Raw genomic sequence first — 16,141 nt, 5'->3', positions numbered from 1 at the left:
CTGGTTAAAGGTATCTAAAGAATTTTCAGTGTCCTCGGCAGCACGTACCCTGGATCACACCCCCTCTTTCCCATCTGGGCTGCCAAATTTAGAAGACTGATCCCATGGCCCACCCTTATTCCTGCCCCTGCTTTCATTGAGTGACCTGAGGGTACTCAGGCAAGAATTTCTGCTTTTTCCCCCATCACCTGGGCCATTGTCAAGGCGTTTTCACAGACAAACCATCCGTTTGTGCTCAGGTGAGGTCCTCTCCTCCTCTCCAGCAGACACTTGGCTGATGGGAAAGGCTGTGCTAGCAGGCAGGTTTTTGCATTCTCCTCCAGCACACCTTACTCCAGACACATTGCAGCAAATGTTCCTTTTTAAGATCTATTGATTTCATAAATAATAAAGGAAAGAAACACATCACACAAATACACAGGTCAAATAATCTCTCCCTTAGGAAACAAACAGGAGCTACAAAAAAACAACCCAGCAGGTGCATGTTGATCTTTAAGCAAAAGATCAAAGAGCGTTAAAGTTATTTGTTAATCAACTCAACAGCATATAGGTAAGCCATATTCAAAATGGGTCACCTTGAGGGGTCTTGTCCCAAAAGCCTCCAGGCTTGAAGCCTGCCTTTCTCATGCCTGAAGCTGTGGAAGCACCCGTAGTATTTTGGCACATCATTGTACTGAAGATCAAGCCCTTGAAGAAGAGAACAGCTCCATGGCAAGGCAGCTGTACCTCTCCCAATCACTCTTCTCCATCACATGTGCAGGATTTTAGTCTCTGCTGCTGGGGCATCATCTCAAGAGCTTTTGTTTCAGTGCATCCCCTCCATCCTACAGTTTTGTTTTAGCCAGTTGCTTTGCAGCTGTGCCACTGCTGCTGCAGAGCATGACAGGAGAGATGCCTGGTGAGCAGGAGGGTTTGAGAGCACCTTTCCTGGGCAGCATCAGTGCCAAGAACAGAGTCAACCTGCTGCTCCCCACTTGTGCCCTCAGACCTGAAGCCTGCGGTAAGTCACTTGCGAGCTGAATGTTGCCATTTCCACTCCAGCCCTTTGCCTTGCTCCACCTCCACGTAAGAACACACCACACTGTCAACAGGGACTTCTGCACCCCAGTGTGGACAGTGGCAGAAACGAAGAAGCATCAAGTGGAAGAGCTTGTTCCAGCCCTGCTTTGCAAAGCTCCTCCACATTAAGTGCCGTCTCTCCCTATGACCTCAAAAGCAAAACCTGGACACCATCCTGACCTCGCTGCCTTGACCAAGTGTGAAGCTGCTCTGGGGAAGGGTTTCTTAAACTCTACCACCACCACAGGCAGATACAAGATGGGATGAAACACCACACAGGCAAAGCTGCAAAACCAAAGCCTGCCCTCCCGCTCCCAGAGTCTCTCCCAGGATCTGCAATTAAGCCAGATAAAACTTCCAACCATACTGGCTTGTGGGCCACCAGCACTCAGTAGTGACATGTCATATGCTTCTGCTCCAGCCACATTTAGTAGAGGAAAATGAAGCAGCTTCTGCAATAGCACAACTACCTCTGTCTTGGTTGTACTGACCAATGCTCACAAGGGACAAGCACCAAAAGCCAAAATCTTCATCACTAACTCCTGCAGAAAGCTCTTATCTAGCAAACCCAGCACGCAACACGAAGCTTCTCCAGCCACAGGCCTGCATCAGAAGACACTGACATAGAAAGCAGCATCTACTGCCCTCTCTGAAGCAACCACAGCCTTTCAGAGAAGCTGAGCAACTGGAAGGCAGGAGGGGAGTAAAAAAAAAAACCAACAACCACATCTATTCCTAGGCCTTCACAGGATGAAAACCATCTTGGTTAACGCTGGTTAGCACAAGGTGCCTGCCACACCACGTGGACCAAGCGTCGCACAGGCAGGCAGAGCCTTTCTTGCTGTTATGGCATCTACACGTGGCAGAGCAGGTTCACAGAAGGGGAAAAGCAATGACCTCCCCCTGCCCCCTACCCCAGCCCGTACCATGCTGCGAGGAGGTTCTCCTCCTGGGAGGATTTCATGGTGCCCAGCACACTCCCAAGCTGGGAGAGCCCACAAATCTGCCCATTTCAGCTGAGCAGTGAAGCTCTTCCTCCAGCTGGGAGACCTGCACACCAAAGGTCAGCTCTGGCCTTCAGCAGGGCTGTGCAAACCTGAAGATGGAAACATTGCCAAGAGCAGCCTCGGGAAGTGAGGCCATGCAGTAGCTCCATCCAGGCAGCTACTTAGCTTAACCCTTTCAGCCACCAGCTGAAAGAACAGCTACCACCAACGGCACACAGCCTATGCAGCCGCAAGCTCTTGGAGTAAGCAGGATCAGCCTTTGTAGCACTCCTCACCTGACATTTGCAGAAAAATGACTGTGCCACACAGAGCACCACCATATCCTCAGCTTGACCGGTGTCTGGAAGGTGATTGTGAGTTATTAGCTTCATGGAAGATGCCTGCAGGGAGCAGAAACAGCAAAGAAGAGGTGACAGGTTTTTGGCACTGGGTCACAGTGCTGATTCAGCCTAACTGTTTTGTGACAACAAAATGGTGTGTTTCCAGTTGTACTGCATTATCAGGGAGGAAGGGCTGGAGTCAGTATAAAGAAATCTAAGGGTGATCACTGGGGAAAGACTTCCTTGCAGATGGCAAATTCATGGCCTCACCTGGCCCATCTCAGCTGCAGCTAAGCAGACCGTGAGTCTGCCAGAACATCTCCAGTTGTTCACGACGCCTATCCCTCACCAGAAACCACCCCCAGCACCCTCTCCCAACACACTGATGTAAGCATGGCCCCCAGATCTTTGCTCAGAAGCGAGACCAGTTACCTTCAAGCTCCACCTGAAGCCCTAGGGGACAGCCATCACTCGTGCCGAGTAGCAGAAAGGCGCTCAGCACATCCCCCAGCAGCACCGGCTGCTGTGCTTCGAGGAGACAGGGAGAAAGTAAAGGATGCTAGAGACCTCTGCTCTGGAGGCGAGCCTGCCTCTCTCTTCCCTGACACACTACATACGAATCTCTAATGAGCTCTTCGTCTACAGAACCTGTACCTCAACAGAGGAAGTAATTTATATGCATCTCCCCTGACAAGGAGAACAGTGGATTGGAGAGTAATGTTTGCCTGCGATGGCAGTTCTGCTGCAGAGCTAGAAATAGATCCCAGCTTTCCCGGAGACACACATAAAGCTTCCTACAGCATGCTAAATCCAGGTTAAATATGCAGATGAGCATCAATAAGAGAATCTTCTTTCCCATCGCGTTTCCTTCCCAAAACTACAGGCGATCGGGTCATGCCCTTTGAGAAGCACTTGGAGACCAACCATTTCTAAAAGCAAGAGAAGAAACGCAGCCCTGCTCTCACATCACAAGCAACAAACCTTTGCAAAACGATTCGCTTCCCTCCCCTCCTACTCACTCGTTGTTTTAAAAAGCATTTCGTTCAAAAGCAGTTCTGTAAAGAGGTTATATAATAAGTGATTTGTACCATGAGGCTGGCTGGTTTTAGCCCAGCTACTTAGATCATAGTTGGATTTTATTTTCTAGTTAGCTGGCCGACTCATGTCCAGTGACGACCCTGCGGGCAGAGGATGCTCCTGGCCATCTCACTTCCCACCAGAAGAGTAAATACCACAGTGCTCTGGTGTTTTTGCCTATTCAGTTATGAGCTCAGCTGTGGTATCTGTCCAATTCCAGCTCCCAGACAGGAAGGAAAGTGGGCAGTGCTTGAAGATTCTTACTTTTTCACAGATCACGGTTATGTTTAACATGCTCCATACTCATAGCAGCCAAAAAGCCATTTGCAACAGTGCCGGGTTCCCCAGGGGCCAATCTCGGCACAAAGAACTGTTGCTAAAAGTTTAGTGAGGTCATACGTCTGGCAAATGTAATGGCAACAAATTAAACTTACTTTTTTAAGAACTTGGCCTCAAGCATGCCTTGGAGATCCAAAACAAAATCTTTAACTCTTTGTAGCCTCCCCGTGCACAGAGTTCACCGCAAGCAGTTTTCAAGGTAGAGTATATCCTCACACAGCATAGAACCGATGTCAGCCCAAGTACAGACAACGTGCTCCTCCTCACTCGGCTGTTTCGCTGCTCCCCCAGTTAACAGCTTCACAAATCAGTTGCTGCAGATGTTCCCAAGTCAAAAAAAAGATCGTGAGTGTAAAAATAAAAGTGGATTTAACTCACTGTAGAGGCTACTCTCTCCTCAGCACTCAAAAAGCATGGTGTTTAGGGAACAAAGTTAAGCATGGAGCCTAGGGACAAGACAGGCAATAGGATTTGGGCTCCTCAGATGCGTTTTTCAGGTTATTGCTCAGTGGTTAACAACAAGGATTATATCTTAAATCTTGTATTTTCCACACCTTGACTGCCTCTCAAGCAATAGCCACCCTTTCGAAGTGCTGGTACATTTTAAGTCCTGATATCCTACTCCAGGTGAGAGGTTGTAAGGAGGTGAAATGAAGGACCAAGTTGCTGAGATTTGGGACAAGGAAATGATTGAGATGGAGAGTACTGTCAGAAAAAATCCCCTTCAATTACCTTTCTTGCCACCTACATCATACAGAGGTAGTTCAATTCCCTCTCCTCCTGACTCCCCACACCCACCCACCCTGGGTTATTTCTACAATACATTGTATTGATCAAGTGAGTGCTTTTAAGAAGTCGAGTCCAGAAAAGCAACTTTCCCTACACCCCACTGGCTTGCCCTTCAGCACCTGAGCATCTCATCTGTTTTAGAAGCACAATTAAATCTTTCAAATAGATTCACTCAGAACATCTGAAAAGAAGAAGTGTCTATATCAAATGTGCCCAAGTCATTTGTATTGCCATTCTCCTTAAAATACTATATACAAATTGCTTCTGTGGTCTCCAAGACATTAGAAACTACACATTAAGAGGAAGCAAAGGTTATTTTTAAAGTAAAGCTTAAAAACTGATGAATGTTGGAATTGCTTAAATTTTCTTCTCCCCTCCACACCCCCATCTCAAAGGCCAGTCCAGAATATTCAGGATCGAGTTGATAAATTAGGCTTTTGCAACTCATTTTTGTCATCGCTTCAGCAGCAGTGGAGCAGGGCAGGAGCAGCCTTCTCCTAGCAGCAAATTGGCTGCACGTACCTTTGAGTCCCCTCCTCCCCACCCACCCGCATCACTACACAAGCTCATTTCAATGAAAATGATGTCAGTCTCCCAGCAGAAAGCCGCTGAAAGCTTATAGCAAGAGCACGGAAGAATATCACTGAATTGATTCCATTAGCGTAATCTAAGAGAAAACAATGATTTATCAGACTCAGAGCTTGGAAACAGAAAACAAACAGTCTGTGGCAGAGCACAGAGAAATTCAGATTTATAACCAACCTAATAAGCATGGAAATAAGAAAGCTCTCAGCTTTCTGCAAATGAAAGAGTGAAATATTGTGATAATGCCAACAAGGGGTTCTTACAGATGTAGAAAGTACCAGGAGGGAAGGAGACCAGAGCTTCCCAGTGATGGCAGAGGAATGCGAACAACTTTGCCCAGATGGGATGAGGACTATTAACACTATCAAGACACTGTACCAGCGGACACAGCCTGAAACAGAAACAGGTGTAAAAAAAAAAAAAAAAAAAAAAGAGCCAAAACCACATGGGCTGGCCTTAAGATCTGCTAAGCCCCATGGAAATAAGGAAGCCAGCCAGTCCCAGGCAAGCATCCAGAATGCCCACAGCACAGCTGGAGATGGGTGCCTTGGGAGCTGTGCGAGGCTGGCAGGCGGTAGCGGCAGGAGGGACCACCAAGGGTAGGGATTGAGGCAGCCTCCCGGTTTGAAGAGGTCAGACAGACAGCGGCGAGAAGGGTTTATTAACCCTGAGGCACTCAAGTTCCCGCAGCTCATTTCTCCAGGAATGTGGGTAATAGTTTATTGCAAGAAAGGAGACCTCCAGTGGGCATTAGCAGAAGAGGTGTTGGAGAACAGGATCTCCCAGAAGTCCAAATTCTTGTGCAGCTACATATTGAACACCTGCTAAAGCCTTGAAAAAGTGAGGAGGAGCGATGAGGGGACCAGGGTGAGAGCACAGGTGTGAGTGATGAGCTATTCAACTGTGAAAACATCTGCAAAATGACTGAAAATTAAAGGCAGTCTGGTGTGAGAAGAGGGAAGTTCCACAATGGAGCAAACATTCTGCTGTTTGGTTGCCTTTCCTCTCCCTCTACTCTGCCCTTTAATTTACGAAGCTGATAAAGACAAAGCAAAATCCATTAGGAATCCACCCTGCACCTGACCCACCAGGGCCTCTCTTCCAACCTCAAGCAATTGTTTCTCACACGTTGGACAAGGGAGCAGGTTAAATCCCACCAGTAAATTCACTCACCTCTGCACAAATACCATCCAGGGTCTGAACTGCTCTGTCAGACTCGCCAGGCACCACCCAGGATGTGGGTGAGACAGACCCTTCTCCAGGTGCCGGCTGCGCTGGGACCTCACCTGCTCACTACGGTCCAAGAATGGAGGTGAACTCCCACTGCCCAAAATATCCTGGGAGCCCTTTGCTTGTCACTTATAGCCAGCACACACCTCAGCAACAAGCCTAAAACAGCCCGTGCCAGACATTTAGCAACTCCAGGATGCTTAAAGGTTTTAAAACTAACGCAGCAGCACCAAAGGCGGGAGAGATGCAACCTTCCTAGTTAGTACTCAGACCACACGCTGGCTGCTGCATCTCTGGAAAACACAGGAGATCACAGTCATTATTCACGCTTATGAATAAAATATTCTTTTTATTTTAGTAAAGTAACAAAGCTTATTTACAGATACAATAACTGTACATTCCAATTGAAAAATAGATTGCGCTTAAAATCATTAAAGCAAGTCACACGCAGTCTGTTAGGAACACAAACAACCTCAAACCTCCCAACGCCTTCAGCTCCTGTCTTCTCTCAGGAAATCAGCTCGTTTTGTTCTGAATGATTTTCTGCTGATTCTCAAGACATTCCTTTAGCTTGTCTTCAGTGAGCGTCAGCCTCTGCTCCAGGATGGAAACTGTCTGCAAAACAAAACAAAAGCTGCTGCTGAGCTGCTCACAAAGACAAGCTACGTACTGTGGGTAATCAAATGCTAACTTCACAGGAGTATTTTGAGGTATTTCAGGGCTGTGACTCCAGTACCAGCATTTTAGCAGGGCAGAGCCCCACGCGACTTCAGAGAGGAGCAACAGAGGCTGCCAGGCATGAAACTCTCCCGCAGACACCACCGAGCACCCATTCCAGCACTTGGTGCTTTCAAATCGGGCTCTGCATTTCCTTTCACAGACAAGTTCTGTCCTTCCATGTTCATGAGCCACCAGACACTCTTCTGATAACAAGAGACAGAGGATTTGAACAGTTTTGCCCAGCTGAAGGTTTGATTTTGCCTCTCTGCTTCAGACTCTTTCGTCCTTCCCTGAGTGCCATCAGTTTGCTGCAATTAAAACATGCAAAACTTGCTGGACGAGCACAATGACAAGCAAGAAAACCCTCCCAGTGTAAGTGCAACAGGCGACAGAGTGGAATTGAAAACCAAAGTGGCAATATCTACCTCAACATAATACCTAAATATTTTTGTGTAATCCAGTTACCCCACAAAGGATTGTTATATATTTCTCCTCAAGCTGAAGTCATCATGTACAGGATGCACAGGAAGAACATTTTAACCACGTGGCAATAAAAGCTTCTGCTGAAAACCTTTTATTGATCACTCGGAGGTAATCAAGGGACCTAGCTATGCAGAACTGCTTTCAGCTTCCAAAGACACCAGAGTGGCTGATAATAGGTGGTGATGATTTAATGCTTTAATATCCATAAACTTATCAGCAACAATCAATAGCTTCACATTTTGAGCATTTTTACTGCATCAATAACATCCTCTGTTAAAAACAAAGGATGTTCACAGAACCTTGGACTTTAATAAAGTAATTCAAATAAACTTGGACAACTGCTGTTTGTATAGAAGTTATACATAGAAAGCCTTTTAATAGCACGTTTCGTAAGCACATCTCTAAGTGCCTGACAAAAGAAAGCAGGTCTCATTATCCCCATTTTACAGCTGGGGAAACGAAAGCACAAAGAGAGGAAATAGCTTGGCTACGGCCACTTGAGACTAGGAAAAGTCTCCCGTAAAATGATTTGGGGAATGAGGCGGGGGGAAGAGAAAACAGACATAGTAAAAACAACACCAAGCACTATGGCAAAGCCATCTTGCAAGACTGCTTATCAACAAAGTCAGAAAGGGCTTTGCTTCATAGCATTTACCGTAATGCACCCTTTTTTTCCTCCCCATAGTTCAAAGCTTATTTCTGCTGCACATGTACCGCTGACTTGTGACAAGGCAGAAGAGCTGACTCCTGCTGCCTAATGCAGCATTGCTGCAACTGCAGAAAGCTTCACCTGAAAGAAAAAACCCTGCACTGCTCCATATTCCTGTGGGCCACAGTACTAGCTTCATTTAAGTTTTTTCTTCCTCTATTGCCAAGCCTTTGAGGCACAAGAACTGCAGTACACAGAGAACCATAAGAAAAGTTGCGGAGCCAGCAGGTAACATCCCAGGTGCCCCCAAGCCAGCAGGAGCCCTCCCGTCTATTCAAAGGAGAGAGGATTTCATCTTTTTCATACCCAGCCTTGCTATTGCCTAGTGGCTGTCTTACTGAGGTCAGGAGTAAAGCTACTCAGGGCAGAACACAGCAGGCTGAATGTCTACCAGGGGTTTACAGCTAAGATCTTATCCTGCAAGCAACCAGACAGAGAATGAAAAGCAGTAGGGATCCTGGCTTTTCCATTTAAAATAGAAGAACTAGTGACTCAAGACTCAGTTAAAAAGGGGGGTGTGTGAAACATTGCATCAAATTTCCTTTAGAAAGATAATCAACTGCATTAATGTCCTGGTCACACTGCCCTGCTAGAAGCAAAGCCCCAGATTACTTGCTGTTCCTATATCCCATGATTTACTGCCACCACAATCCTGCCGATACCAGTTAAGTGCTGTTACACACGGCACCGTGAGACTAAGCACAAGTAAAGCAGATTTCAGAAAGTGTTGAATTTGTGAAAGAGCTGTAAGGAAAATGTTTATTGGAATGGAAATTGCATGTAAGTATAAGCAGAAAGCTTGTAGTGAGTATTTGTTGGAAACTAAAAGTGGAAAAGTAGCAGTCAGAAATGAAATCCAGGAAGTCCAAAGTAGGAACTGATGACTACAGTCCATTTACACTTGAATATATAACACCCAAAATACACAGGGCATCTGACATCCTAGGAAGGTAAGGGAAAGCACCAGTACTGCCCAGCTGCTATTAGTGCTATATTGTAACTGACGCTTAAAAGAAAAGCTCCTTTATTAGCAGCTGACAGAGTTTTACGATATTTCCACGTTGCTATTTATAAAGCAAGTCCTTGTTAGGCAAATTAAACTGCACCCATTCAACTCCTGAATGTTTTTGCTATTGCTTTTCAGAAGATAACTAACCAACAATTAAGCCAAGGAGGAAAATACTGTTAGCCAGATTCAGTGAGGATTCACTGGAGCCAGGTTTGCACTCAAGCCATTTCTCTGTGGCAGGACCTGGGCTTCCTGTTGTGTCAGGAGCACAGTACATGTCTCCATTACACACCAGGGAGTAAATGCTGGATAATTTATTAAAGTCCTGGCTCAAATTGGCAGAAGGATAACAGTTTAGGCTTAAATAAGAAGAAAAATCAATCTATTTATTTTTTTAAGGAGTATTTCTGACTTTAGAGGAATATACCGAGCATTACTATGGACACCAGAACAGAATATAGAATTTTTCACACAGAAGAGAACTTACTTAAATCACTTCTACCAACACTTCCTGCAACATTTGTCTTCATTCATCTTCTCAGACTTAGCCTAGGAAAAAACCTGCTTTTCCCTCTGGAAACATTAATGAGAAACTAGGTAGGAAAAAAAAAAAAGTTGCTTCCTATTTACCTTTTAAGTTCTGGGGAATACTCAGCTCCATCTTCCCCCAGGACACCTAGACTGAAGCACCCACTTACATGACAAGTCCCCCTATGCTATTCCTCCATGTTATTTTTACTCCCTCAACCAATTAATAGTCATTTGTGATGCTGTTCTAAGATGCTTTCATCAGTATCTTTTCCTTAATCCATGTTAAACATTCCCCCATCCGATTAAGCAGCAGAGACAGTTTAAGAACCGCTAGCCTCAGGGCTGAGGCTTTTGCAGTGGCCCTGGAGGAACAATCAATCCTGCCTCTTGAGGACAGATAAGGGGAACCAGGTGCTAATTGAATGCCAACAGCAACCAGTTCTACAACTGCCACAGGAAACCTGAAAAGCAGAGTCCAGAGCAAGCAAGCGGAGGCCATCAGCAACCCTCTCGAGCAGTGGTGTGAGTCCCTGCCAGGAGCGAGAGATCCACCTAGACAGATGGCTGCTCATTAACTAAAGCAGTACTTAACCTGGAGCTGGGGGCAAAGCAGGGAAGAGCAGGGGCACAATGGAATAACTTTAGGCTCACCCCGCTGCTAAGGGATGCCTGCTCTGCAAGCAAAAAGCTGCAGATCCTTCCCTGTGAGCAGCACACAGGTTTTTCAGTATGCCACACGCACCGGCTTTGATTGAGTTAGCACACATAATAGCATGGGGGATGTAACACTGCTCCGCCTGATCACCAGTAATTGTGGGACTCCCAAAAAACACATGTACTGATACAACAGTTACTCAGATCAGGTAACAACAGCTTGGCTAAACCTACAAGGCATATGATCCTGCACACCGACTGCAAAGTAGATGTGCTCTTGGCTACGTGCAGGCGAAGTATTACGCTTGCACTTCTATTCCTGTCATCATTTCATAATATAAAATCTCCCTCTCCATTGATCTCGAAGGAGGCAGAAGTAGTTTCCTAGCTTTACTTAAATAAAAACATTCTTAAAAGTTTGCTCCACCAGTTTTTTTAAGCATATGCTAAAAAATATTTTGCAGAGGACTAACATATCAAATAGCCCAAGAAAAAAACATTACTTTTACCTCTTCAGATTTTTCTTTCCTGACATGTTAATTTATGAAGACAGCATTTTCTTCAAAAAATGCACTTGCAAAAGAACACGCAACTAATGCAGAAGTTTATAAGTTTCCATGCACTCAGTTTCCCCACTCCAGTGTGCTGGTAAAAGGAGAGACTTAGCGATGCCTTTAGGCAGAGTAAATCTTAGAGAAGACTACAGATGGCCCACGGATTTGCAGAATGAGACTTGTCAAGTTTAACCTTGAGTTGCAGGCTTAAGAGCTCTGCTCTCTGTAACGAGCAAGGCCAACGCTGGTTTGTTTTCAAAGACCTAGATGCCCTGCTATAACTTCTTACAGTTTTCCCTAAAAATGATTGTTTCAGAGCTGATTTCAGTCCCAAACATGGCCAAAAAGTACAGCAACTAAACCATGTCATAAAAATGCTGCCTCAGCATCCAAGGGTCCCTCCTTGGCAAATGCTAATGAGTGGGTTCAGAGGTTCCTATACACCTTTAGGGCACAAATTCATGACACCTGGAGCAGACTGCTCCACAGCATCGAGGAGAACTGTTGGCACTGTACTGGAAAGTAAAAACAGTCTCGCAAGTTGTCAACCTTCAAATACACCAGTTAAAATGAGTAATATCGACAAGAAGAGGCCCCAGTTATTGTATGCAGATCACTAAAGTGGTACCTCCAACACACTAAATACAGTCCTGAGTGTACACACAGTCCTATGCAGAGACAGAAATTAGCAAATATCCAGGTAAATTAAGCTTGGGACCCCTTTCTCTAAATTAATGCAATGAGTGAAATAAACTACCACAGGAAAGGTTTGCAGCAGGGTCCTTTCCACCAACAGTAGTTTAAGATATCAAACTTAAACTGCAAGATTAAGAGGCTCATAGGAGAGCCTGTGCAGCAAAAGTCACCCTGAGAGTCAAGCATGAACCTGTCTGGTAAGAAGCAGCCTTTCCTCTTATCGTACTAAATTCTGCCCTGACTTGCTGTCAGCCTCCCTTTAATCTTGGCAACTGCATCTAGTGAAACTCAAAGCAGACCCCTGCTATTACTAAGCATGCTTAGGGAAAGCATCCTCATGTGCAAATTATGTCTTAACACAGTTTTGAGATGGGACCCGAAAAGCTACTGTCATTGAGTATGCTCTGAAGCATTTTCAGCATAGGCTGGCAGTTTAGACTAACTGAGGAAGCCTCTTATCTGAGAGTATAACAAGGTATGAAGCCTTCACAGTTATGAACATTTCATGTAGCAAACAAATGCATTCAAGGCTCTTTGCGTGCTGGAACTAGCATTATTCTAGTGGTCAAGGCCTTAATCTCAGAGATCAAATATACAATTAAGGTGGTGGGGTTTTTTTGTTTTTTTTTAATGTGAAATGATTTCTAAAGAATTGATAGCTCCTCATCTATTCAGACTAAAACAAGATGGTGTTCCTCAGGGCTCAGTGTTGGGACCATTTCTGTTCAACATCTTTATTGATGATCTTGATAAGGACATAGAGTGTATTATCAGTAAATTCGCAGATGACACCAAGTTAAGCGGTAATGTCCATCTGCATGAAGATAGGGAGACTTGGATAGATTGGATCGGTGGGCCAATGTCAATGGCATGAGCTTCAACAAGGCCAAGTGCCAGGTTGGCACTCGGGCCACAACAACCTCATGCATCACTATAGGCTTGGGGAGGTGTGGCTGGAGAGCTGTGTGGAAGAGAAGGATCTGGGGGTTCTAATTGACAAACAACTGAACATGAGCTGGCAGTGTGCTCAGGTGGCCAAGAAAGCCAACAGCATCCTGGCTTGTATTAGAAATAGTGTGACCAGCAGAAGTAGGGAGGTGATAGTCCCCCTGTACTCTGCACTGGTGAGGCCACACCTTCAGTACTGTGTCCAGTTTTAGGCACCTCAATACAAGAGAGATATTGAGGTGCTGGAGCCGGTGCAGAGGAGGGCAACGAAGCTGGTGAAGGGCCTGGAGAATAAATCCTATGAGGAGTGATTGAAGGAGCTGGGACTGTTCAGTTTGAGGAGGAGAAGGCTGAAGGGAGACCTCATCACTCTCTACAGCTACCTGAAAGGACGTTGTAGAGAGGTTGGTGCTGGTCTCTTCTCACAGGTGATTAGTGACAGAACAAGAGGGAATGGCTTTAAACTGCAACAGGGGAGGTTCAGACTGGACATTAGAAAAAAAGTTTCACAGAAAGAGTGGTCAGACAGTGGAATAGGCTGCCCAGGGAGGTGGTGGAGTCACCATCCCTGGATGTGTTTAAGGGTCATTTAGATGAGATGTTGGGGGATATGGTGTAGGGGAGAACTTTGTAGAGTAGGGCTGATGGTTGGACTCGATGATCCCAAGGGTCTTTTCCAACCTGAATGATTTTATGATTCTAAGATCTGATACCCTAGAGACATTTTAAACAAGTTCTGTAGCTCCTCACCATCTCAGTTGATTTGAATGCAAACTCTAAGGTGAATTCTCACAAAGCTTATTTGCATAGAATACTTCACAACAGGCTGATTTACAGATACTGTATTGATTATTTCAGATTGAAGAAGATAGCTCATGTAGTGCTTCAGTCTTTCCCTTGATCTTTCTTCAATGCAACTTCATTAATTTTCCTGGTTTTACTTCGTAACATGCTTCAAATTCCACAAAGTTTCGTATTTTTACTACACAACACTTAGCACTGACCCATATGTTCCTGTCTAGCCACACTGGAGCTGCTGTACAGGTGTGGGTTAGGATGTCCCACAATCCCCTCAACACAGTTTTTGCACATTCATCTGACATCACTGTTGGGTCACGTGGATTAGCAATACATGACAATGCCTGCAGAAGTGCAAACGCTAGCACTAACCTGGCCTCAATGGGATCCCTAGGTAGAGTTCCAGATCTGCTCAAGAAGTCATGTGGCTAAACAACCTCTATGTCTGTTCTAGAGCACAGGGCACAAGAGCTCATAGTCCCACCAGCTCTCTTCAGCCAACAGTCAGACACGCGCTACTCAGAATACTCGAAAAATAAAGAATTGAATTTTTTTATATTTAGCAGCCCAAAGCACTACAGGAAGTCAGTAGTTCTAACATTCAAAACCAGTATTGCTCAGCTAGCCCCACATTATTATTACTGTGAGGGTGGTGAGACACTGGCACAGGTTGCCCAGAGCAGCTGTGGCTGCCCCCTCCCTGGAAGGGTTCAAGGCCAGGTTGGATGGGGCTTTGGGCAACCTGGTCTAGTGGAAGGTGTCCCTGCCCATGGCAAGGGGGTTGGGACTAGATGAGCTTTAGGGTCACTTCCAACCCAAACCATTCTATGATTCTGTGATTATCAGCTTCCATCTCTTCTTCCACCTCCCAGTATACTCCACTTTCTGCAGATGCTTGAATCACAGTTCAACCCTTTAACTACATTATAGGGGCAACTTAGGTCTACTGCATAAGTCTACTCATGGATGAGTCTACTCATGCAGTAGACTCAGTACAGCAACAACAATGAGTTATCACTTGCAGTGCTCACTGTGCTTTTTACAGTAGTGGAACCATACAAGATATCTGAAAATGAAAATTCTAGTATCATCCACTTTGCCAGACCAAGCAGCATGGCCAGTACCAGTATCACAGTGACCAAAGGGACCCTGGAGGACAGAAAAGGACATCCTTTGTATTAAAATCAATCCTAGCCACAAAGAAGATGAGCCACAGGCTCTGCCAGTTTCTTCTGCAGAGTGTGGGGACACAAGGCACACATGCCATCTGTAACTGAGCCTTTCCATTTACAGCCCTCTTACTAAAAATGTTTCATCACACATTGCTGTTGCTTCAGTCTTGACAGTCAATCAGCCAAGGCTAAACTGACGGCACTTGCATCGAATCCTGCAAGTTTCTGGAAGGGAACGGCTGCAAGCTTCTGTGCAGGTACAGGCAGCTTCCTTGGTGCAGAGCTCCTAGACCTCTGGGGCTAGATCAGCACAGCAAAAGGAAACAGGAGGCTTCAAGTTTCACCACAGAGTGTGAAAACACAGCAAGTTATGATGAGTTACAACAAAATATTCAAGCATGTACCATGAGAGCAACTGCACAATACAGAGGTTAGAACTCCAAAATGACTAGAGGTCTCCCCCAACCACAAAGACTTCAAAGACTTCCCATATCCTTTCCCTGCTGCCCAATCTACCTCTGAAAGGATGCAAATCACTCAGCTAAATTAATCCAGCTGCTGGCTGAATAACAATTTCTATTAATCTTCAAGGTCTGATTGTGAAAACAAGTTGTGGGAGGTGTTCAGTAATCCTCCCCACTCAAGGATAATGGAAGGTGAAGGTCCTATGGACCTCCAGGGAGGTGATCAGCACTTCGAAGTCAGCCTTTAGACAGTGTCCTACTAATACAGCAATATCCCTAGGAGTCCATTTAATTTAGGCAGTCTTAGAAGGAAGAAAAATGCATTTGTATCGAGACTTAGAGTTTCTAACAAGCATATTTTGGAAATGAAAAAAGTAGCTCTGGTAACATTATACAGAGGACTAGCAACAACCAGGATACTTCATTTGTTTCGAGTGAGAGATCAAAGCTACTGCATCTCTAAGAGATGGCTTTGACTCATGAGTCAAATAGCCTCTATTAAATTAAGATTAAATTAAGACAGCTACAGGCCACTTGACCAGGTAGACCAAGCAGACGAGGCCCTCTACAGACAGACAGGAGCAGCCTCACATTCACAAGCCTTGGTCCTCATGGGGGACTTCAACCACCCCGATATCCACTCGAGGGACAATACTGCAATGTATAAGCAATCCAGGAGGTTCCTGCAAAGCATTGATGATAACTTCCTTCTCCAAGTGATAGAGGAGCCAACGAGGAGACGTGCTGTGCTGGACCTTGTTCTCACCAACAAGGAGGGGCTGATGGGGAGTGTGAAGCTCCAAGGCAGCCTTGGCTGTAGTGACCATGAAATGGTGGAGTTCAAGATTCTTTAGGAGAGAAGGGTCCAGGGAGACCTTATAGTGGCCTTCCAGTACTTAAAGGGGCTACAGGAAAGGGGGAAGGGACTTCTTATCAGGAAGTGTAGTGATGAGATAAGGGGTAACAGTTTTAAACTGAAAGAGGGTATATTTAGATT

General features: G+C 45.3%; 1 protein-coding gene and 1 long non-coding RNA gene across 13 annotated transcripts in view; both read right to left on the bottom strand.

The window, feature by feature from the left end:
* Positions 1 to 2,345: 2,345 nt before the first annotated feature.
* On the bottom strand, positions 2,346 to 5,568 carry LOC141928336 (uncharacterized). Its single transcript, XR_012624728.1, has 3 exons — positions 5,440 to 5,568; positions 3,898 to 4,116; positions 2,346 to 2,446 (listed from the first exon to the last, which is right to left on the bottom strand). It is a non-coding gene; the product is annotated as an uncharacterized LOC141928336 (long non-coding RNA).
* Positions 5,569 to 6,725: 1,157 nt separating this feature from the next.
* The window catches only part of POC1A (POC1 centriolar protein A), a 93,690-nt gene continuing 84,274 nt past the window's right edge, over positions 6,726 to 16,141 (bottom strand). For all 12 annotated transcript variants that reach the window (XM_074836366.1, XM_074836367.1, XM_074836365.1 and 9 more), the window contains one exon: positions 6,726 to 7,021. In XM_074836366.1, coding sequence (XP_074692467.1) covers positions 6,923 to 7,021 — 99 coding nt within the window. In that variant the 3' untranslated portion in view covers positions 6,726 to 6,922. The remainder of the gene's footprint in view (positions 7,022 to 16,141) is intronic.

This window comes from Strix aluco, chromosome 11 (assembly GCF_031877795.1).
Source record: "Strix aluco isolate bStrAlu1 chromosome 11, bStrAlu1.hap1, whole genome shotgun sequence".
NCBI classification, from domain to species: domain Eukaryota; kingdom Metazoa; phylum Chordata; class Aves; order Strigiformes; family Strigidae; genus Strix; species Strix aluco.
The sequence above is the reverse complement of the archived record's forward strand: the minus strand, read 5'-3'. Positions and strand labels throughout refer to the sequence as shown.